Consider the following 24,894-nt stretch of genomic DNA (forward strand, 5'->3'; position numbering starts at 1 on the left):
GGCATTGTCAAAATGCTCCTAATAAATGACTGGTTTTCTTTTGAAATCTGACTTGAGGCTCATGAATCAATTTGGGCATATTTTGGAAACCTGACAACTTCTAGAAAATGCATACAGCTAAATTATTTCTCAAAAGCTTCCCTCAAACAATAAATTATTGAATGAAGCTCAAATAATAGAGATTTCTCTTCTATGAAGAAATCTTAATAATTAAAAGTTAAAAATCTTAAAAGTTATTTCAAGATTTGCACTAACTTTTGCACTGTTATGAACCATACACTTTAAATTAATGCATTCAAATAATACATACAGTATTGGTATGAATTCTGAAGTGCAATATAGGAATTTTAAATTACATCACAAGTGATATATCCCTAAATCTTCTGTGCTAGATACTGATATTGCAAACTCCACAAAAGTATTGTTTTTAAAATATATCAGCCATAATGTTATTTTATATATTTACGGATAGACAGAAATAGAGAAAATAACTTTATTCAAATTACTAACTCTAAAACATGTTACTGTTATATTGGTTTTGTCCTCAGATTTCACAAAATATATTCTAGCTTTTCTACTGTTATTAAGTACTTAAAAACATTTTTTTAAAAAAATTAGCTACCAACACCAGAGCCAGTTTGGTCTAGTGCAGTGATGGCGAACCTATGGCACGCGTGCCACAGATGGCACGCAGAGCCATTTGTCAGGGCACAAGAGGCGCTGCCCTGTCAGCTGGCCAGTGCGCATGAGCGCGCTGGCCAGCTGAGTTCACCATTTTTAAAAGCAATTTTTCGCCCTCCGGGCTCGAGGCTTTATAGGAGCCTGGGGAGGGCGAAAAGAGCCTCCCCCGCCCCCCCCCCGGAGGCCCTCCGGAGGCTTTAGCGTCCGGAGGCTTCCCTGAAGCCTTCGGAGCGCTTAAAACGACCCTCCGAGCAAACCGGAAGTCACTTAAAACGACCCTCCGAGCAAACCGGAAGACCGTCCGGAGGCATCAGGGAAGCCTCCGGACGGTCCCTGAAGGCTTCGGAGCACTCAAAACGACCCTCTGAGCAAACCGGAAGTGACTTCCGGTTTGCACGGAGCGTCGTTTTAAGTGTTCCGAAGGCTTCAGGGAAGCCTCCGGACGGTCCCCGAAGCCTCCGGGGGGGTGGGGGAGGCTCTTTTTGCCCTCTCCAGGCTCCTATAAAGCCTCTGGAGCCCGGGGAGGGTGAACAAAGCATGTAAAAATGGGGGGGTGCCTTTTGTGCCCGCATGCGCACTGGGGGGGTCGCGCATTGCATCATGGGTGCGGCACACCCGCACACGACCCCCCTGCACTCCCCCCACTTGTGGCACGCGAGCCAAAAAAGGTTCGCCATCGCTGGTCTAGTGGCACCAGGCTAGAAAGGCACCAGGCTAGAAAGTGCCTCAACCATAAAAGGCAGCACGGTGACTTTGTCACTCTCAGCTCAATTCACCTTACAAGGCTGTTGCGCTGAGGAAAGGAAAATGTGTTGGATATGTTTGCTGCTTTAGGTTTGTGTGACAATAGTAAAGGCAGGATACAAAGAAATGTCTACTATATTTTTAAAAAATATTTCAAGCAACAAAACAGGTTTCTATATTATTCATAAAATAAAGAGAAACAACTATAAAAGCAAACATTTTAGATGTTATTGACTATATCACCTGATGACTATCCATCAGCAAGAATGTATCACCTAATGGCCATCCAGAAATGCATAGTACGCTAAGTTAATCATATACAATACTGATATATATCAATATTATCTGTATCTTTAAATCTTTAATCTTTAAAAATAATTTAAATTGTTTCCATTTTAATGTTGATTCTTCTATTTTTAAATGTTTCTTTTTATATGTTTATTGTCTATTGTATGTCACCCAGTTACTTACAAATTAGATAAGCAACTATATGAATTTGATAAATTACACTTGAACATTTTGATTGCCAATTTGAGAAATGGTGTTGGCAGGAATTTTAATGTGGATAGGTACAATCTATCCATATGAAAATATTCTATGGAAATAAAGTATTTTTATCAAAGAAAACGATTTCATGGAGATAAAAATAAATCCTATACATTGGTCAAAGACGGTAATTGAATTTGTTATGGTGATAGAGTACAGGTGAAACTCGAAAAATTAGAATATCGTGCAAAAGTTCATTTATTTCAGTAATGCAACTTAAAAGGTGAAACTAATATATGAGATAGACTCCTTACATGCAAAGCAAGATAGTTCAAGCCGTGATTTGTCATAATTATGATGATTATGGCTTTCAGCTCATGAAAACCCCAAACCACAATCTCAGAAAATTAGAATATTGTGAAAATGTGCAAAATTCTAGGCTCAGTGTCCCACTCTAATCAGCTAATTAAACCATAACACTTGCAAAAGGTTCCTGAGCCTTTAAATGGTTTCTCAGCCTGGTTCAGTAGGAATCACAATCATGGGAAATACTGCTGACCTGACAGTTGTGCAGAAACCCATCGTTGACACCCTCCATAAGGAGGGAAAGCCTCAAAAGGTAATTGCAAAAGAAGTTGGATGTTCCCAAAGTGCTGTATCAAAGCACATTAATAGAAAGTTATGTGGAAGGCAAAAATGTAGAAGAAAAAGGTGCACAAGCAGCAGGGATGACCACAGCCTGGAGAAGATTGTCAGGAAAAGGCCATTCAAAAGTGTTGGGGACTTTCACAAGTAGTGGACTGAGGCTGGAATCAGTGCATCAAGAGCCACCACACACAGACGGATCCTGAACATGGGCTTCAAATGTCGTATTCCTCTTGTCAAGCCACTCCTGAACAACAAACAACGTCAGAAGCATCTTACCTGGGCTAAAGAAAAACAGACCTGGTCTGTTGCTCAGTGGTCCAAAGTCCTCTTTTCTGAGGAGAGCAACTTTTGCATCTCATTTGGAAACCAAGGACCCAGAATATGGAGGAAGAATGAAGAGGCACACACTGCAAGATACTTGAAGTCCAGTGTGAAGTTTCCACAGTCTGTGTTGATTTGGGGAGCCATGTCATCTGCTGGTGTTGGTCCACTGTGCTTCATTAAGTCCAGGGTCAACGCAGCCATCTACCAGGAGATTTTGGAGAACTTCATGCTTCCTTCTGCAGACGAGCTTTATGGGGATGCTGACTTCATTTTCCAGCAGGACCTGGCACCTGCCCTCACTGCCAAAAGCACCAAAACCTGGTTCAATGACCGTGGGATTACTGTGCTTGATTGGCCAGCAAACTCGCCTGACCTGAACCCCATAGAGAATATGGGGCATTGCCAAGAGAAAGATGAGAGACATGAGACCGAACAATGCAGAAGAGCTGAAGGCTGCTATTGAAGCATCCTGGTCTCCCAAAACACCTCAGCAGTGCCACAGGCTGACAGCTTCCATGCCACGCCGCTATGAGGCAGTAATTGCTGCAAAAGGGACCCAAGCCAAGTACTGAGTACATATGCATGCTTATACTTTTCAGAGGTCGGATATTGTTCTATGTACAATCCTTGTTTTATTGATTGCATGTAATAGTCTAATTTTCTGAAATTGTGGATTTGGGATTTTCATAATCATCACCATTATGACAAATCACAGCTTGGACTATCTTGCTTTGAATGTAATGAGCCTATCTCATATATTAGTTTCACCTTTTAAGTTGCATTACTGAAATGAATGAACTTTTGCACGATATTCTAATTTTTCGAGTTTCACCTGTAGCTGTTGTGTCCAGGCTTAACTATTAATTGTAGTAAGATTGTGGTTTGTTATCTTGGATATGGAGATGGGGTCTGACCCTTCCCCCCCCCCCCCCCGCACGCCTGTGAATAAACCAGAACACATGCTTGGCTATTTGCCACTGTTTAATTACTGATATAACAAATCCTTTGGCTGAAAGTCCAGACAACTCACGTTCAATAGAGTAGCTCTGCAGCAAACCAGATAATTCAAATGAAGCAACACAGATAGTCCAAACGAACAGACACGGCTAGAATACACAGATAGATTTTCTTAACTACTAATTTAATACAATACAATAGTAGAGTTGGAAGGGACCTTGGAGGTCTTCTAGTCCAACCCCCTGCCTAGGCAGGAAACCCTATACCGTTCCAGACAAATGGCTATCCAACATCTTCTTAAAGACTTCCAGTGTTGGGGCATTCACAACTTCTGGAGGCAAGCTGTTCCACTGATTAATTGTTCTAACTGTCAGGAAGTTTCTCCTCAGTTCTAAGTTGCTTCTCTCCTTGATTAGTTTCCACCCATTGCTTCTTGTTCTGTCCACAGGTGCCTTGGAGAATAGCTTGACTCCCTCTTCTTTGTGGCAACCTCTGAGATATTGGAACACTGCTATCATGTCTCCCCTAGTCCTTCTTTCTCTTAAGCTAGACATACCTAGTTCCTGCAACCGTTCTTCATATGTTTTAGTCTCCAGTCCCCTAATCATCTTTGTTGCTCTTCTCTGCACTCTTTCTAGAGTCTCCACATCTTTTTTACATCGTGGCGACCAGAACTGAATGCAGTAATTTGAATGTTTGTTTCCTGCAAATGTCCCCTCCCAGCGCCTCACCTATAATCTCTCTTGGGAGGGGCCAATCCACAACCACCTGAGCTTAATCATATTCTGTGAGTCTGCCTATGGAGTTGCTGCTTCCGTTTCTCAGCCCTTCTCAATCTAGCATCAGGGGCAAACTGCCCTTGATCCTCCCCACTGCTCCATGCCTCAGGCGCCTCCTGGTGGCCAACCAGCCTCTCTGGTCCCTGCTCTGAGTCTGAACCCTGCACAGGGTCCTCCACATCGTCCAGGGCAAACTCATATGGTTCCTTGCTATCCGAGTCCATCAGCAGCTCAACCGGATCCTGCTGGGCCACAACACTATCCCTCACCGCAGGGCCCTTCCCCCGGGTCTGATGCTCGGGGTGTGGCCTCGAGGGACATTGTGCATGGTAGGCCCACACCAAAGCGGGGGCATACACATCCATCGCATCGGCCCAAGTCCCCCCGTCCGGCCCATCGTCCTTCCAGTCCACCAAGTACTGGAATCATTCCTTTAGTCCCGGATCCGAGCCACCTCGTGCATAAGCTGCTTTTCCGCCTCATGTGGTGATGGCTGGGGTGGAGATGTTTGGCGGAGAGGACAAGCCAACCGCTCAGGGACCAGGAGCAAGCGAGGGAACACCGGGTGCGCTTGCATCGAGCGTGGCAAGGTCAGACGATAGGCCACAGAGTTGATGACGGCCTCCACTGGGAACGGCCCAAGATAACGGTGGCCCAACGTCTTAGCCAGCCGGTGGGACGTGAGGTGTGGCGTGGACAGCCACACGCGATCTCCCACAGCCAACTCCGGCAGCGCATGCCGAGACCTGGCCGCCACCCTCTTGTAGTCATCTTTGGCTTGAGTCAAATAGCGGCGCACCACTTGGTGGACCGCCTGGAGCTCCGAGCGGAAGTTGACTGGGATAAGGGGAAAGAAGCGAGGGTGGTAATCGACGTTAGCCAGAAAGGGCATCGTCCGCATGGAGGTATTAAATGCAAACTCCGCCCCGGCCAGGTGGTCTACCCATTTGTTCTGTTGCAGTGCAGGTACTGCTCCAAAAATCCGATCACCTTCTCTGTCCCCCTGTCCGTTTCAGGATGGTGCACCGAGGACAAACAAATCTGGATGTCCAGAGCCTCCATCAGCCCTTTCCAGAACCAGGCCGTGAACTGCGTCCCACGGTCCGACATGACCCGATCAAGTAGGCCGTGCAGCCGGAAGACGTGCTGGATGAACATGCGGGCGGTGGCACGGGCTGTCAGCAATCTCTGACACGGAATGAAATACACCATCTTCGTGAGCATGTCCACCACCACAAGGACCGTGGTAAACCTTGAAGACAGGCAATTCAGTCAGAAACACTGGGGGAGCTCCCGTCGCTACCTTGTCCTGCCAATATTGTACACAAGAGGTGACATACATCTGTACACCATGTTGTAAGCGGGGTCACCAAAAGGTACGGGAGACCAGGTTGAAAGTCTTGAAAAGGCCAAAATGTCCTGCCGCCAGATTGTCATGGCACTTGGAGAGAATAAGTCCTCGGAGGGGCCCCGCAGGTACATAGTGCCTGTCCCAGTACCTCAAGAGGTAGTTGTCGAAGGTCCACGGGGAGGCTGGCCCTACCTCTGCCCTCCATTGCGCCACCAACTCATCGTACTGCTGCACATCCCATATCCAAGACCGTAAGTTCACGGGCTCGTGAACTGCAGCGAAGGATTCGACGGACAAAACTGTCCGGGGTGGAAGCGGGTCTGCGGTTCAAGAGTACTCAGGTTTCTTGGACAGGGCATCCGCCCTTTGGTTGCATGCACTCGAAATGTAAATCACTCGGAAGTTGAACCGGGCAAAGAACAGAGACCATCGGATCTGGCGCTGGTTCAGCTTGCGTGCCGTTTTCAGGAACTCTAGATTCCTATGGTCCATCCGGACCTCGGCTTGATGCCTGGCCCCTCCAGGTGATGCCTCCAGGCCCCAAACACCACCTTAATGGCCAGCAACCCCTTCTCCCAGATGGCGTAATTGCACTCGGAAGGATTGAGTTTCCGTGAGAAGAAAGCGCAAGGGAAAAGGGTACCGCCAGGGGCATGAGCCTGCAGTAACACCATGCCCACCGCAATGTCGGACGCGTCCGCCTCCACCACAAACGACGATGGGGATCAGGGTGCTTCAGGATCGGCTCCTTCATGAAGGCGTGCTTCAGGACCTCGAACATATGCTGCCCTGTAGGGTCTCCAGCGAAACAGCACTTTGTTCTGCAGGAGCCGAGTGAGGGGCACGGTCAGGGAAGCGAAGCTGGGGATGAAGGTCCGGTAGTAGTTGGAAAACCCGAGGAGTCATTGGACATCCTTCATTCGCCGAGGAGATTGCCAACTGCGCAGACTCTACCTTGCCAGGCTCCATCGCAATTCCTTCAGGGGAAAAGGTGCCCCAGGAACTCGATGGAAGTCTGCCAGAACTCACACTTCTCCAGCTTCGCGTACAAACAATGCTCCCAAGTCGTTGCAGGACCAGGCATAGGTGCTACTGATGACCCTCCCGAGAAGCCGAGTAAATCAAAATGTCGTCCAGGTAAATAACAACAAACTGGTCCAAGAGGTCCTGGAAGACATCATTCATAAAATGCTGGAAGACAGCCGGGGCATTGGTCAATCCAAACAGCATGACTGTGTACTCAAAATGTCCGTACCAGGTGCCGAAGGCCATCTTCCATTCGTCCCCCACCCGGACTCGGACCAGATTATAGGTGCCACGCAAGTCAAGTTTTGTGAACACCGTCGCCTCCCAGAGCCCCTTCCAAAACTCAGGAATCAGGGGCAAAGGGTAACGGTTGCGCACCGTGATCACTTTCAAGTGATGATAATCACAACAGAGTCCGGGGCAGACAGTGGCGAAGATGAGGGCTGGATAAAACCCCGGGCGAGGTTCTTGTCCAGAAAGTCCCGCAATGCGGCCAATTCTGGCTCGGACATGGAGTACAGGCGACCCACAGGGAGCTGCATGTCCAGCACCAAGTCGATGGGGTAGTCATAAGGCTGGTGCGGTGGCAATTGGTCCGCCTCCTGCTCGCTGACGACGTCTGCGAACTCCGCTAAGTCCACCAGCAAGGACACCCTGGGCGAACTCAGCACCTGGCCTGCATAGATGTGATGGGTGTGGTCGACACATTGCAGGGACGGAAACGTGACCCAGTTTTGGGACCAATAAATCTGGGGGTCGTGCGCCTGCCGCCAAGCCAAGCCCAGGACCACGGGGAAATGCAGACCTGAAGCAATGTAAAACTGGATGGCCTCCTCGTTATCCCGGATGACTAGGCGCAAGGGCTGCGTGGCGGCCTTGATAGGCCCAGACAGAAGCACCTGGCCGTCAATGGTCTCGACTAGCATCGGTGGGTCCATCAGACACACAGGGACGGCATACTTGGTTGCAAACACCTCATCCATGAAGTTTGTGGTAGCCCCGGAATCGACCAGGGCATGGGCCGGAATCCCCGGCGGACTACCAGACAGGAGAATGCGTGCTGCCACAGGTGGATCAGTGCGTTGAACGTCGGTGGCCTGTCCACCCGCACCAGTTCATCCTGCAAGTCGTCTGACAGCCCACCTTGAAAAGTGTCTATGAGGGCTACTCATTCCAGGCTGAATCTTGGCTAAGGAGCCGGAATTCACTGACATAGTCCTGCAAGGAACCCCAGCTCTGCTGCAGCATCTTAAGACATCTGGTGGCTGTTTTCTCCTTAATGGGGTCCTTATACATGAGTCTGAGGTGATCGCACCCCCCCCCCCTGAAATCGTCCATCAAAGGGCTAGCTTGGGCCAACAAAGGAGTAGCCCAACGAGCTGCGGAGCCGGAGAGTAAGCTGATGAAAAACCCCACTTTAGCCCGGTCAGTGGAAAAGTCCTCCACTCTCAAACTGATAAAGAGCTGGTACTGTCCCAAGAAAGCTGGAAGCTGAAATTTTGGCTTCTACCTTTAAATTACATTATAGGAATGTATAAATTACATTGCTAAGACGCTGAGCTTGTCGATCAAAAAGGTCAGCAGTTCAGCGGTTCAAATCCATACTGCCGTGTAACTGAGTGAGCTCCCGTTACTTGTCCCAGTTTCTGCCAACCTAGCGGCTTAAAAACACATAAAAAATGCAAGTAGAAAAATAGGGACCACCTTGGTGGGAAGGCAACAGCGTCTGTGCACCTTCAGCATTTAGTCATGCCGGCCACATGACCACAGAGACGTCTTCGGACAGCCCTTGCTCTTCGGCTTTGAAACGGAGATGAGTATCACCCCGCAGAGTCGGGAACAACTAGCACATACATACGAGGGAAACCTTTACCTTTACCTTTAAAATTACATTAAATTTTCCAGCATTCAATATAATTGAAAGCACCCTCAAAACTTGAAATTGAAAATATGTCCAATTTGAATAAATACACAAATATTCCCAATGATTTTAATTTCTGGCAAAAATAAGGTTATAAAATCTATATATTTCCACTTTATATCACATACCTCTGGTAGCTTTCAGGAAAAAAACTTCTTGACCTTGAGCCAGCATGATAAGACTTAGTGTGCTAACTGTATCTGGAGAAATATCAACTGTAGGTTCTCGATTTAATGAAGAGAGGACGGTATCTTTAATATGCTGGAAAGCACCACTAGCAAACTTGGAAAAATAATACATTTTATTATAGAAGCATGCTAAATACTATAGTGAAAAACACTAGAAACCTAAACATTCTATTTAAGATATTGTTCATATTGCATTTAATTTAATTGAATGTGAATTGGATGAGAAAGGCTACTGGGGATTTGGGCGGCCTGGTTTCCGAGGCTGGCAAGGCTCAGTATTTGGGCTCCAACACACTCTTCTCTTACCGTGAGGTGACCATGCATATGTGGTGCCTTTAGCTCACCAAAAACGGGGGGAAGAGGGGGGCCTTTCAAACAGCTTGCCTGCAATTCTTCTTACTCCCCTCCGTTTCTCTCTCTCTCTCTCTCTCTCTCTCTCTCTCTCTCTCTCTCTCTCTCTCTCACACACACACACACACACACACACACACACACACACACAGACATTTAATTGCTTGAAAGGGATAGGCTGCACTTTGCTTCTACCATAAGCACATGCATCCCACAATCTTTCAGAATTTCCTGCCTTTTTGTCCTTTTCTCAAGCAGCAGCAGCCGGGCAGAGGCGGGGAGTGGGGGGAGTCAATTCCCAGAGGCCACATGGCTTTCTGCCTCATCGCTGGAAACATCTCCAAGCACCCAGAGAGACAGAACTCCGAGCCCTTGCTGGATCAGCTGATCCGTGGGCCGTGGTTAAGGGTCAAGGTGACCGGGGAAGGGAAGATTACCTCCTGGGCTGGCCACGCCCACCTCCTTCACTAGGGCTTAGTTTTGGGTAGGCCTTATATTAGACCCACCCCCAAAAAAATCAGTGGAAGGCTTACTTTCAGGGTAGTCGTATTTTGGGGAAAACATGGTACTGATCTTTTAAAGATACATTCCTAACGTTTAAACAAAACAACTTCCAAATTCTAATAATTTGTTAACCATAGAGAAGAATACCTGATAAAATTTAGCAGCAGCTTTCATCCCTTCATCACTCTCAAGATTCTGTTCTGATGCTATTTGACTGGCCAATGCTCCACAATTAAATAATACGCATGTTTTCTCATAGCCTAAACTTGCCAAAGCTGAAACAAAGTGCATACAAATCAACATTCTTATCTATAAACAGACAGTAATGGAGCCTATAGTAATTAATAAAAGTAAAAACAATAAGCATACATCAATGAATCTGCAGATCTATGGAATTCATTAAGTTATACACAATTCTTTTTTTAAAAAAGTCAAAATTAATATTAGTTGATTTCCAGGTGATCTAGTTGCTAATAAAACTTATGATTTCAGATGAAATTTTTTAAATAATTGTTATTGCATTCATATCATTGTGTTATTTGCCTTTACGTGTTCTGGGTAAACACAACTAGCTTGATTTCTTGAAAAATAATGAAGTGGAGCTGACAACCACAGCAAAATAAGGAGCCAGAGAATAGATTGGCTCTTCAGAATTCCAGATCAAGGATATTGTGGTGTTGGCCACAATCACTTTATATAATAGTTCCCCAAAAAGGGATCAAAACATAGTGTCTCCAGCAGATTTTGGAGTTTTCCAAACCAAGTGAAAGCCTTTACTGACAAAGTTATAGTTCAGAGCAAGGTGTCTGTAATCACGGGTTACAAGAGTTCCCTTAGCAAAAGTTCAAAGTTATGCAACCAGCACCCACTAACCCCGTGGTGGCGAACCTATGGCACGCGTGCCACAGATGGCATGCGGAGCCATTTGTTAGGGCATGCGAGGCGTTGCCTGTCAGCTGACTTCAGCCTTCATTTTTAGCCATTCCTGAACTTCCGTGTTGCCCACAGGGCTGTTTTTCACACTCCAGAGGCTTCAGGGAAGCCTCTGGAGCCTGGAGAGGATGAAAAACGAGTCCATAGAAAGCCAAAAGTGGGGCGGGGGGGGGAAGAGGTCACGCACATAGAATTATGGGTGTGGACATACCCCTGCATGACCCACCTGCGCTCCCCCCACTTTTGGCACACAATGGGGAAAAGATTAACCATCACTGCCCTAGTGTTTATGAACAAGACCCAAAACTACAAATCTTGTAACAGCACAACCTGTTGCAGGCCAAAATGGAGCCTCCAGGGATCCACCCCACAGGGGGAGGCCCGCAGAGAGCCAAACAGAGCATTGGCGGGGCACACAAGGCTGAAGAGGAGACTGCTTGCTAGATCTTCACAGGGTAAGTGACCCAACGTGGTATGCTGGATGGGGGAAGCAATTTGGAGAGCATGAGGTATTTCAATGGGTCAGGGAGGCCTTGGATAGCCTTAGGCAGGTGGCCTATTCTATCAGTAGGCAACCCAAGGCCTTCCATACCTGCTACCCTATGTGCACTTAACGAGCCTCACATTTGATTAGTGAATGCCTTCGCGAAATGAGGGAGTGATCTCATTCAAGACACGAGATTCACTCCCATGAATCATCAGGTTACAAATGGAATGGGCAGGCTCCATTATATTCGTAACTCGAGGACTACCTGTATTTGCATACTTGGATTTCTTAATCAGTTCCAGAAATTGCTGGGTGGAGGTACGGCTGCAATTATTGGAAGGTAAGTAGTAGGGCAGCTCTTCCTCCTCCCATCCCCACCCTATCTTAACCTGTGCACCCTGGAGAGCGTGAGGTCTTAATTAGGGATTATTTTGGGAGTAGGGGTTAAATCAAGCTAGGGCTTACTTTCCGAGTAGGTTGTATTTTTGGGGAAACACAGTACATTCTTTATAAACATTCAATATTTATACTTTTGCTTTTGGGATATATGTCAAGTGGAATAAGAATACCAATCTGACTATCAAAATACAAAATGACAATGTGGTTCAGTTCTGGTTCTGGCTTGATTCTAGTTTCTTTCAACTGATAAAGCATAGAAAGTAGGTAATGAAAAGAAAAACCTAATAGGATCTACAATATTTACACAGATAGGTATCCTCAAGGTGCTTCAACAACTTAAAACCTCTAGGGTTTGTGAAGATGAAGAATATATTTGCAAAATCAATAGAAAGTAGTTTTCTTAGCACAAATCAATTTCATATGTATCATTCAGATGAAAATTTTAGTAAAACTAAGCAATCTTTTAGTAAGCAAGTATCTTATTCCATTCTGCTTGTTTCTAAGGATCAAAACAAAAATTATCCTCAAAATCATGAAGGAAGACATATGTCTCTTCTGCAGAATCAGTTAAAATGACTTTTAAATTAGAGTCACATAAGTGAGATGAATTGTGTTGAAATGTAATAAATAAATAAGCAATTCTTTAAAAATATGGTAAATTAGAATACTTATGAGAAGATTAGATTTCATATAGTTTGAATTCTGTAATTACCAAGTTTAACAGATCCTCCAAACAGTGACCCCTTGTCAAAGGCATCTTTCCAGGTAAAAGTTACACAGATCTAAAAATATAAATAAAAACAGTAAATTAATTTCTAGCCTTAAGATAGATGTAAATGTTCCCAAAATTTTCCTTAAACAGAAATACAAATGTCAAAAACAGTAAAAAGCTGCACCTTATCATTATCTGATAATACATATGGATACAAGGAAGTTTTATGAGAAAATTTGATATATGATAAAGAAATTGGTATATTTAAAGTTCCTTTTACATCAATTATTTTATTGTTATAACCAGAATTGAGTCTTTGGTTTAAAACAATACACATTTATGCAATTCAATTAATTGGACTATTCTTAATTTTTGTAAAGTACATACTGAAATTTTCTTGGGAAACTAACATATTCTAAAACTGTGGTTGATATGGATCCTTGTGATCCAAAAGAGTAGTCACACTGTATAACAGATGCTTGTCCAAGGCTGATGTTTTCATGGCCTCACTTATTTAATTAGAAAAGTATGACTTAAAAGTGTAGAATTCATTCAAAAGCAACTTTTTATTCCAATGTCAACTGCTCTATTACACATTATATTACATTTCAAAACAATATTTAAAAGCTTTAATACATTACCTGGTTTTCAGAAAATGGAAATTTTGGTTCAATGGAACACAGTTGATCATAGTATCTGAAATAAACGAATACCACCATAAATGTATATGTTACTGTGAAAGTCCGAAATATGGTGAATGTCGACATTCACCGGTGAATGAAAGTCCGAAATCTGGTGAATGTCGACATTCACCGGTGAATGTCGACATTCACATAGTCGCTTGGTGTATGTCCTTATCCTCTCAACACCCTTACCCTAATACCCTTACCCTAATACCTCGGCTCCTCGCTTCCTTTTAAGCGTCTTCTATTCGCGGACTTCTTTTTTTAAAAAACCTGCGATCCTGCACGGTTAGAACGAGTTGTTTCCAGGACCGCAAATTGAAAAGCAAAAGTAAAGCGTTACGCTGACTCGTTATACATATGTCACCGTGAAAGACTGAAATTGGTATGTGTCGACATTCACCGGTGAATGTCGACATTCACCAACATTCACCGGTGAATGTCGACATTCACCAATTTCGGTCTTTCACGGTGACATATATATTGTTGCAAATATAACAGATTTGGAATCACAAACCCGTGAATGAGATGGCACTCGATCTCTATATGAACACATAGTTTGAGCTTCCTTTCCTCTCCCCCCCATATGTACGAATATACAAAGTATGCATATAAAAAATCTTCTCTCTATATATATGTATATATACATACATGTGTGTGTGTATATACACTTATACATATATGTACATATACATACATATAGAAAAGATCTTGTGTAGCATTTTTATGTACAATATACAGCAATATCTAATTAATTAGTATCTATTTTAAGTATGCAATGTTTTATGGATTGATCACTGAGTGAAAGTTAAAAATCTATTTTACTAAGGATTTTGTCTTTTAAAAACATAGCGAGCACAGTTCATAGAAAAAGGTTGAGTAAAGAATGGGGTTTTCATTATTTTAGCGTCTGATTAAAGTTTGGAATCTCCAAAAACCTGGAAAAGTTCAGGAAGTGTAAAAAGAGACACATTCACTTCAGAACATTTTCTTTCTGCAGAAATAAGTAACATGCAAAGCCTGGAATCTGTGGTAAGATTTTTAAAATTCTATTTTTGATATTGTGCTATGTTACATGATCCAATCTGGGTCAGTCACCTGGACCAGAGGTTTTGTCTTCTAAGCTTTCAAACTCATGCTAGATGGAGCCCATCTTCAGGGAACTTCTCTTGAGCAGTGTGTGCGCTGTTCTGTGTGTGGTATTTATAGTGCCTGTTGTAAGTGGCTTTTTAGATGTTGATTGGGGTAATGATGGCTGGCTTTTAAATCACTATCTGTCAACCACAACCATAACTTTCCATTGCTATTTGCTTTTGCTGCCCAGCCCTCATCTTCTAAGTACTTGACTGGCTGGTGGTAAATCAACATTCCTGTTGGTGATGAGGGGCCTGTTTCCCAGACTTCAATCATTTCCTAGCTGTTTTTGTGCCTGCTTGTCCAAAAATCTTAGTAGCTGCAAAATTGAATATGGTTGTTGTTCATTGCAATGTGAGGCTACCAATAAGTTCGGGTCTCCTCGTCTGATCCCTCGCTCGTGTTCTTGCAATCTCTTGGTTAGCTTCCTTCCCATCTATCCCACATAGTCACAGGCAATTCATGCAGGGATTCAGTAGATTATATCGGATTTATCCCCCACCTCCAAGCCAGGTGAGATTGAACCTGGGAAACAGGTCACCATCAGTCAACAGGAGTGCTGATGAGCCTATCAAGTACTTAGAAGCACAAGCAAATGATAGCTAATGACTTAAAAAGTATTCATTAATACACTCCAATCAACATCTAAAAATCCACTTACAACAGGTACTATAAATACCATACAGAGAATAGCACACTGTGCTAGAGAGAAGTTCCCTGAAGATGGGCTTCAGCATGAGTTCGAAAGCTCAGAAGACAAAACCTCTGACTGACCCAGATTGGATCCTGCAACATCATCCTGGGACACGTATATTTGCCTTCATTGTTCTAATCCTCGCTTAACAATAATTCATTCAGCAACTGTTCAAAATTAGGATGGTGCTGAATTAAAGGACTTACAGCCAGTGTCCAAAGTTACAATCATTGCAGCATACCCCGCAGTCCCATGAGTGCAATCTGGCCTCTTGGCAATCTGTTCATCTTTACAATGGGATGTCAAGATTCCACAATTATGTGAACCTCAGAATGTCTACAGTGAAGCCTGCAGGACAAACACATATCACTACTGCAGAAATCCTTCTGATTCTTGAGATCAGGCTGAAAAAGGTTGTTGAGACCCATTTTGGGACACATCTTTTTCAGCCAGTTTCTTGGAAAGCAGAATGACAGCCTGCTGCCTGCTGCTGACTTAAAAAGTCATTTATGAAAACCAAGCAGAATTTTAGTATGGCGCATTTTCACCATGGCATTTGTAACCTTTTGCACATAGAAGGAACTGGCACGGTCAATGGGAGAAAGGATTTCAGCTTAATTTCTCTGGCACTGTGTAGCAGTTCTTGTCTCCATGTGTGAAATAGAACTGCCATGCTGGGTTAGAGAAAGAAAGGTTGGATCTTTGGGATCTGAGTTTTAATTTTCCAGCACAGATTAGGAATTCCCTTCTATTCACAAGGGAATGCTGCCTATCCTCTTTCAGAAGACTGCTCTTTCATTCTAGCCTCTTAATGACCTCTGCAATGATTCCTGCAACTGGAAGGTGGAAGTGCAATCACTGAGCAAGCAGTCATACGGGCACCTCACTTAACAACTGCAACAACGTCCAGGCAAAAAGTTAGGCATACTTGGGGTCATATGCGTTTTATCTTTCTGAAACTGGTATTTAATTGCAGCTTTCAGGCTATGCTTATGAAAATGTATTTTTTCTTAGAATCTTATTGTCATCTTTAATAATTTGAACTTTTTCTGGTCTGAAATGTTTTAGGCAAAATATTCTTAATTCATAGTAACCCATATCAGTCTTTAGGCCATCAAAATATTTATTTCATTTCAGAAAACATTTCTTAACTAATTTGCAACATCACGGTTTGAACAGCTCAATAATACGTATTTTCTTCCACACCGAACCTCTTGAATTTTATTAATTTTTTTAAAAAGCACTTTAAAAAAATGAAGTTTGATTTTAATGTGCGACCAGTTTATCCACCAAGGGAGAAAAAGTGAGAGAGAGATGAATCTTATCTAGGACTATATGGAATACAACCAGGAAGTGCTATTACAGAAATTATTTCACTTTTTGACTGTAACATAAAGGCAATATAAGGCACAAAAGCTCTTCTTATCCAGAACTGAGATTACTATGTGGATGTCAAGTTAGACACCTTGGAAAGCTAATCAGAAGAACTAGCAAGCCGTTATACCAAAATAGGATGAGGCATTAAGTGGAAAAATTAAAGGAGGTTTTGGACCTCCAACCACACCCCCTCCCGGGTTCAGCATCACTACAGATAGTCCTTAATCACAACTGAGTCCAAAATTCTCACTGCTAAGCAAGGCAGTTAAGTGAGCTTTGCCCCATTTTACAGGCAGCTGAGGCAGCTGGCATAGATACTGACACCAGCGGAACGCCAGTGGAAGATGGCTTAGGGAGTTGGCATGGGCGCAGTCGGACTGGGGGGGGTCCTTCGTTGTGCCCCCCCCAAGTGTTGCCACCGTTGCCTGGGCCACTGTACTGTGCCATTTGGCCCTCCCTCCTGTGATATTATGGACTGGGTCAACAGTGTGCGGCCCTGGCGATGGATGTGAGTGCGGCTGGCGTGGGCGGAGCTTAGCTGTTGGAGTTGGAGCAGCCGCCGATGCCGCCGCTGTCCTCGTTGCTGCCATCACTGGCCACTTCACCACCTCGCAAGCTAGTATCTGCTGTGATTTTGGACAGCTGTCTGTTACCCTTACATATTGTCCCCAACGCCGACTATTTTTATGATGGACATAGCATCCTGCTACCCCCTTGAACACTGCTGGCTCCCCCCCCCGTGGACATGTCATCTCCTCGTTCCATCTCCCCATGATGTCATCCCATTTGGTTGATGCCACACTCTCCTCTATGCTATACTGCAACATAACTTTATTCCCTCCAGGAACTCCCCCTTTCCCAGGGATGGCCTTCTTTTTTTTTTCTTTTACAAACAAAGTTTTTATTGGTTTTACAAAAAAATTTCAGGGAAAGGGATGGTGGATAAGGTTAGAAATTTTGCCAGCTACATTATGCAGGAAATGGCACTCCTCCAATTCTCATAACTTTCACTTATTAATACATTAAGTTGTTACTACTTAGCAATATTTTGTTAGCATATTTTAACCTTTTGTCTTCAAATAATTTCAATCTATTTTTATATCAAACAGAAAAAGTTCTCTGTGTTAGCAATTGCATTGTTTTTCTAATTCACTTTTGTGATCTAAGTTTTCTCGGTGTTGCCTCTTCTCCCCCCACCAGCAAGGCTTCAGCACCTCCCGGTTCCTGTATGTCCCGAGTGGTATCATCAGCTTTTTCCAGGAGGGCTTTGTTTTTTCCCATGAAGGCCTCGGCCTCCTTAATTGTATTAATTCTAACTCTAGAGTCCTCCCAGAATACGAGCATACCTACTGGCATGAGCCATCTAAACCACACCCCTTTCTGGTATAGTTTCTTCATTAAGACCGAATAATTTTTTCTTTTATCTCTAACTTTTTTGGGGATTTGTTTCAAGATGGCTATTTCTCTATCCTTATATTTTAACATGTGCCCCCTTTGTGTACTCAGAATCTCATCTCTTGTAGTCTTTCTAAGAAATTTAATGTGGACTTCCCTTGGAACATTATGTGTTCTGGCGTATGCTGAGTTTACTCTATAGACTAGGTCAATCTCCCATCCCAGCTGTTGTCTGTCTTTTTTGATATATTCAGCCAGTAGCTTTGTCATGATTTCCCTCAAATCTTCATCATCAGCCTCAATTACATTTTGAAATCTAAGGAAAAAAGAGATTCTTTCAAATTCCATTTTTATCTGCTGGTTCTCAAGTTCTTGGTTTCCCCTCTGGACCCCCCCTCACCTCCCTCCTCATCTCAGCCGTCCCCTCCTCCAAAGCTTCCAATTTTTGCATATTTTGGGCTGTTCGGTTCTGGTTTTCTCTGAGCTGTTCGTTCATTTCTTTTAGTTGGTTCTTCAAGTCCTCTTGCCCCTTTAAAATCTTTTGGAACATCTGTTGGGTCAGGTCCTCCTCAGGGGGCTTGGGCTGCAACAAAGATGTTAGTGTCTGTTGGCCACTGGGGCTGGACGTTGAGGATGTTGGGGCAGAGCCAGCAAAGCCTGGTTTCCCAGGTGGTGGTCTTTTTGGTGCCATTATAGTAAGAAGAGCTCAGAAATGTCTGTGTAAAGCAATTGTAAAAGTGGATAGCCAAGAGAGATCACGAGGCTGACAGTCCAGACCAAGAAAGACCTTTGTCAAAATCCATTGTTCCAAGTCCAGAATATAATGTATCAAGAGATACCTCTGAGTATCCCGGAGACAAAGACAAAATGCTGGCAATTTCTGTGGGTGGAGTCAAATTTCAGAGTACATGAAGAAAACGGAAGTGTGCCATCTTGCCTTGCCAGCACCGGGATCAGAGGGCAACAGACCAAAAGTTTTTAAAGTTCTCAAAAAGACAGATCATCACCTCATTTTCACAATTACAGTAAAATAAATCTGCTGCTTGTTATGAGTGTGATTTCATTCCAGCGCTCTCCCCCCTCCTCCTCCTCCGGGGGCAGAGAGCAGTTTAGAGCCGCTTATCCAAGGGGGGGGGAAGATCCCCCTCCCTCCAGTCACACTTCCCAGGAACGGATTGAATGTTCTTTTTAAAAAGCTGGCAGTCCTTTTTTTTCCTCAGTCAAAAAAGGGAACAGGGGGGGGATTTCCACCTCACCACATTGCAGCTGCAGCCTTCAAATCGTCAATCTCGCCCAGCTGCCTCGAGGCGAAAGCGCAAAGAAGCGCCTCCCCTTTTGCCTCCTGGTGCCTAGGGCAATGCAGGGAGCCCCCCCACGGCTGCCGCCGACACAGGGGACCCCCCGCTAGCCGCCCCCTCGGCAGGGGCACCTATGAGGCTCCCTGTCCCCCCGATCAGGGGGAGCCCACCAAGAGCACGCGGGGCGAGCAAAGCATGCCCGTCGCAATCCGCAGCCGGAACCGGAAGTCCCGGGGATGGCCTTCTGACCTATCAAGACGCTTCCTTAATAACGGATCTTGGGATCCCGAAAGGTGGCATGCGAAGGAAATTTCTTAGGGGTTTTTTACAGGGGCTTTTAAACCAAATTTTAAGGGGGGGAGGGGGGTTGATTCGGATGGCTCAGACAGGCTTGTGGGGGAGTCTGCCAGGGCACAGCTAACTAATGGGCACGGGTTGGGAGGGCTGGGAAGGGTTGGGATTCCGGGGGAGACGCTAAGCCATTCCATTGGGGGGTTCACCATCTCTACTGTTTGTGGGAGAGGCAGATATGGTGGGGGCCGAGGGCCAAATGATGTTTGGAGGACGCGGGTTTGCTGTTTAAGAGCGATCGCACGTTCTGACCATCATCGCCGTTCTCACACCCCCGGGTGCTCGGGATTATAGGACCCTGGTCTCCGGCTGGTGTCGCTTAACGCCAGGTCCGTGGTACATAAGGCTCCCCACATTTACGACCTCATACAAGAGGGTAGAGCGGGCCTGGCGTGCATTACGGAGACCTGGTTGGGCCATGAGGGGTGTGTGCTCCTTAGCGAACTATGCCCACCAGGCTTCCGGGCGTTTCACCAGCCGAGAGCCCAGGGCAGGGGCGGGGTGGTGGTGGTGGTTATTAGGGAAAGTCTCAGACTTCAGGAGGTCACTGTGCCTCAGACAGGCGGGTGTGAGTCCCTTTTTGTGAAATGGGGCCTTGGAGTTCAGGTGGGCCTTTTTGTTATATACCTGTCTCCCTGCTATGTTCCATCGGCCTGTCCCGGCCGGAGCTGCTGAATGGTTTAGCTGGATTGGCGGTTGATTTCCCCAGGCTTATGATCCTGGGGGATTTCAATCTGCCTTCCATTGGCAAGATATCTGAGTCAGCTCGGGAGTTCATGGCTTCTATTAACTAACTCAGTTAATTCAAGGCCCCACCCATAATGGGGGACACATGCTCGACCTGATTTTTGTCTCTGGGCAGTGGATGAATGATCTAGCTTTAGGGGATATTTCTATTCAACCCTTGTCATGGTCTGATCATTTCCTCATCAGGCTTGACTTCCATACTGCTACCCCTCGCAGCAGGGAGGCAGAACCGACTAGATGGTTCTGCCCCAGGTACCTGATGGACCCTGAAAGGTTCCTGATAGAGCTTGGGACTTTTCCTGAATCCCTTGCTCACAACTTGACCGAAGCCCTAGTGGAAGCCTGGGATAGGGCTGCCGCTGGGGCCTTGGATCGCGTTTTGCCTTTGCAGCCTCTGACCCGGTGTCGATCCCGGACGGCTCCCTGGTTTACCGAGCCAGCCAATCAGTGAGAGGTGGGCAGGGCTAGCAAAGTACAGACAGGCGGGAGAGCGAGCAATCAAAGGGACGCCACTTCGCCTCCCTTCACTCCCACTTTGTCTTGATGAGGTCGCCGCAGCTGACGGACAGAGATAGCCAGAGCGGTGGGGTAGCCCGTGTGGGCAGGCGGGGGAGCGAGCGAGCTGCCTGATCCTCCATCGCTCGCCCGCTTGCGCCGCTCTGGCTACCTCCGTCCGTCTGCGCCTGGTAGTTACAGCGACCTCATCAAGACAAAGTGGGAGCGAAGGGGCCTCGGTACTCTGCCTGATCCCCCTTCACTCGCTCGCTCATAATTTTGCCTGCATGGAGCGCCTTGGCAGAAGCCCTTTGCTAGCGGCCACACCTCCCCTCCCCAGGGCGACGGGCGGTAGTTTGCGTGGTGCGGCCAGCGCCTAGGAGGTAAGCTCCCACTGCTGTCCCCACCCCCGCGCCCATGCTTGCAGGCGGACATGCAGCCCTGCACTATAAGCAAGCCAGGGATCCTTGCAAGACTGCTGAATCCTAAGGGAGGTGCGAATGGGACCAAAATTTGAAAAACAGGTGAAATTCTTTCTGGAGATCAGAAGCAAACACCCCCACCCCCACCCCCACAGCAAAAGTGTCTGGTTTTGAATATAATCCTCCCTACTGCTTGGGGAAAAAATAGAGGAACACTTGGATATACATTTTGAATTAACTTGGGAAGAAAATTGCTAAAATCACTTTTAGCTGTGTTCTGCATTAAGGATTCATGCAGTAGCATTTCTTGTTGAATTAGCAGAGTAATATTTACAACAGCCAGCTAAGATAGTTTTATCTGTCTTATAATGTGTGTGGATAGAGGACTTAGGCATTAGTGCAATGTTTGCCTGTGATTATATAATCACAGCTTATACATTTGATTTAGATGTTTTTCAATCATGTTTAACCTAAACTTGATATACTTGTTTTCAATACATAAGGTGCTAATTACGTCAGTGGAAAAGATAGGAAACTGCATTAGTGATGTATATGTCAATGCGTTGATTTGTACTAAAAATGCTTAGCTTAAAGAAGTTATAAGGAATCACAAATATCAGTGTGAAAAATGTAATGTAGTTGTGGATGACCCTTTGCATGAGTTGTATTGGGAAATAATAATAATAATAATAATAATAATAATAATAATAATAATAATAATAATAATAATAAACTAGTAATCAATGCCAAATCCGGCGAATCAACTGGCCGCTGTGATACAATCGAACAACAACAACAATTATTATTATTATTATTGTGCTACTGAATTGTGCCGCAATTTATAATCAGTCTGCGCGATTTTTTTACAGCAGCTGAGTATGTGGTCAACAGTTTCATCAACTTCTTTGCAGAGTCTGCATTTGGCATCATCAGAGGATTTTTCGATTTTGGCCTTAATGGCATTTGTTCGGATAGCTTGTTCTTGCGCAGCCAGGATTAGTGACTCTGTTTCTTTCTTTAATGTACCTGCTGTTAACCATAACCAAGTTTTTTTACTGTCCACTTTATCTTTTATTTTTTCCAGAAATTGACCATGTAAGGCTTTGTTCTGCCAACTCTCCATTCGTGATTTTATTACATCTTTTCTGTATTCTTGTTTCGTCTGTTGGGCCTTCAGTAGATTTTTGTTCTTTACTTCGATTAATAGATCTTCTTGACTTTCTTTTAAATAATCAGCTAATGCATGTTTTTCTTCTTCAGCTATTTGCTTCACTTGTAATAATCCTCTGCCACCTGATTTTCGGGGCAGGTATAGTCTATCAGTGTCACCACGTGGATGTAAACTGTAGTGCATTGTCATTAGTTTCCTGGTTTTTCGGTCCAAAATGTCCAAATCAGCTTGTGTCCAGTTAACTATACCAGCTGTGTATCTTATAACTGGTATTGCCCAGGTATTTATGGCCTTGATTGTATTTCCACCATTTAATTTAGATTTCAAAATTTTCCTAACTCTGTTGGTGGTGGTTGTTGTTATTATTATTATTATTATTATTATTATTATTATTATTATTATTATTATTATTATTATTATTATTATTATTATTGTTAAACATTAAGGCCAAAATCAAAAAATCCTCTGATGATGCCAAATGCAGACTCTCTTGATGAAACTGTTAACCACATACTCAGCTGCTGTAAAAAAATCGCGCAGACTGATTATAAATTCCCCAAAAAGGTAAAAGGCTACATTTTGCTAGAGTTATTCTTTGCTTCCAAACTGTTAAGGGGATTGGACTCCACTGTCTATATTTCCCTTTCCATCCCCATGGTTCTTTAGTGAAAATTATAACCCAAGAACATATAGAGCTGTTAAAATGTTCCCATTCTCACTTTCCATATTGGGAATCCCTAGGTACCATGCAATAATCTCATCAAATAATTCAAGCAAATGTTGGTGACATTGAGCTGAAGCCAAAGTTCGAGAAATCGTACCAAGAGTTTTGATTACAGAAAGAAATTTCTGATCACTATCCTGCACTATGGACAGTGGTTAAGAAGCTCCTTGTTGCATTTCCAACATCATATTTGGTGGAACGTGGCTTCAGTATGGTCATCCAACCTCTCTCTAATCAAAGAAATCGACTCCAGATTATTGAACGTGTTTTAAAACTCCTGCTAAGTGACTTAAAATCAGACATTGGGAAACTGATGTCACTTCATCAAGCCCATCCATCACATTAAGAATTTACTGAACAGTGAAGTAATTACTAAATTTTACTAAGTTTACTATGTTACTAAAGTTCTTGATAAATGACTATCAGACTTTGAAAACCTGGTATCACTGGATCATGTTCAACAATTCTGTTGAATTAACATTAACTATAAAGGTTTTTAAATTGGATTTTGAATAAATGTGCAATTAATAGTTACAGTTTTGAATTTTACTGTTACTATCTTCCTCCTTCCTTCCTTCACATGACTTCCCCAGCCACGCCCACCAAGCCACGCCCACAGAACCGGTCGTAAAAAAATATGAATTCCACCACTGGGTGAGGGACACTGAGGATCAGTTTGTAGCATTAAGTGGGCGGTGGACTGAAAAAGTTTGGGAACCACTGCAGTAAAGCGTCGGCTCCTTTATATTAACTCTCAGATACTAATCCACACTCAACTACACAAAACCGATGTAATTCGCGTTGTCGTTTTTCTTTTTAAAGGCAAATAGGAGTGCTGTTTGGAAAGCATCCAAGCCGTCGCCTCTACATTCATTCACCAACTGGTAGCGTGATGGCCAGTTGTCGTCGCCACAGCACCGCACCCGCCTCCGCTAGGGGTCCGGCTCGGTTTACTTGCTCGCAACTCAGCAGGCAAGGCCCACGCGCAGCCTCACTGCGGGCCCGCCCGCTCGCCCTCCTCCCCCTCCCTTTATCTGCGCGCCTCACCTCAGGAGGGTCTCCAGCGAGTTCTCGTGTTTGTCGAGCGAGCGCCCGAGCGCGCTCTTGCGCAGCTTACTGAGTTCTTCGGCGGCTCGGCAATGTTCGGCCTGAGATTCTCCACCCGGGTAGGTCTGCTGTATGAACTTGCAAAGAGGCTTTGCCAAGTCTACCTCCGAGGTTTTCTTTAGTTGCACGGTAATAAACGACGCCATCTTCTTCGTCCCTTTCTCGTTCACGTCTCGTTCCCACCCACCCCCCACTAATTTTCTACCTCGATACGATGCTGTACCAGATACTGCCTAACCGTTGTCCGCAACTCACTTCCTGATTCTACGTAAAAGTTGCAAGTCTCTATGGTACTCTCGGATCAACTGCGTCATGCCCGCAGTCGCAGTGACCTGGCTCCGCCTATTCCAAAGGAGTTTACCATAGCTCCACCCAATTTCTTTTTACTTATTTCTCCAGCTCTGCCCAGTATTTCTAAACTTCCTGGAACTAATAAGTACAAGGAGGTGGAGGAAGCAAGTTAAGGAAAGATGGTTTCTCTTGCAAATAACGCTGTTGGTGGCCTATTTCATATAATCTGTAAATCCGAGGAAAGTTTCCGATGCAACAAAACAACCGCATATTGTCTTATCTTAAAGAGTAAGACTACTATATTACATCTGTTAATCTGGGAAGAAATCTTGTGGATGAGACTTTGGAATGACTACAGAAAGGATTATACAGCTTTTTTGTTGTAACTGGCATGTTCATTTTTTCCAATGTACATGTTCGTTGAAATGGTCTCTGTATTATAGCTAGGTAAGATGTGCCATTATCGTTTGTACCTTGAGGTTCTTTTTATTTTTTTTAATTATTATTTTTTATT

At 44.5% G+C, this 24,894-nt stretch overlaps 1 protein-coding gene across 2 annotated transcripts in view; it reads right to left on the bottom strand.

Annotated features, from left to right (window-relative positions):
• PDCD6IP (programmed cell death 6 interacting protein) overlaps window positions 1-24,410 on the bottom strand; it is a 73,667-nt gene extending 49,257 nt beyond the window's left edge. Inside the window, exons 1-5 of one of the 2 annotated variants that reach the window (XM_081933457.1) lie at window positions 24,030-24,410; window positions 13,133-13,187; window positions 12,492-12,561; window positions 10,108-10,235; window positions 9,046-9,199 (exon numbers count right to left, since the gene is read on the bottom strand). In XM_081933457.1, the coding sequence (XP_081789583.1) occupies window positions 9,046-9,199; window positions 10,108-10,235; window positions 12,492-12,561; window positions 13,133-13,187; window positions 24,030-24,235 (613 nt within the window). In that variant the 5' untranslated portion in view covers window positions 24,236-24,410. The remainder of the gene's footprint in view (window positions 1-9,045; window positions 9,200-10,107; window positions 10,236-12,491; window positions 12,562-13,132; window positions 13,188-24,029) is intronic. The other variant, XM_081933458.1, reaches the window with a different exon arrangement.
• Window positions 24,411-24,894: the final 484 nt, after the last annotated feature.

This window comes from Natrix helvetica, assembly GCF_964273705.1.
Source record: "Natrix helvetica genome assembly, chromosome: Z".
Taxonomy (NCBI): Eukaryota; Metazoa; Chordata; class Lepidosauria; order Squamata; family Natricidae; genus Natrix; species Natrix helvetica.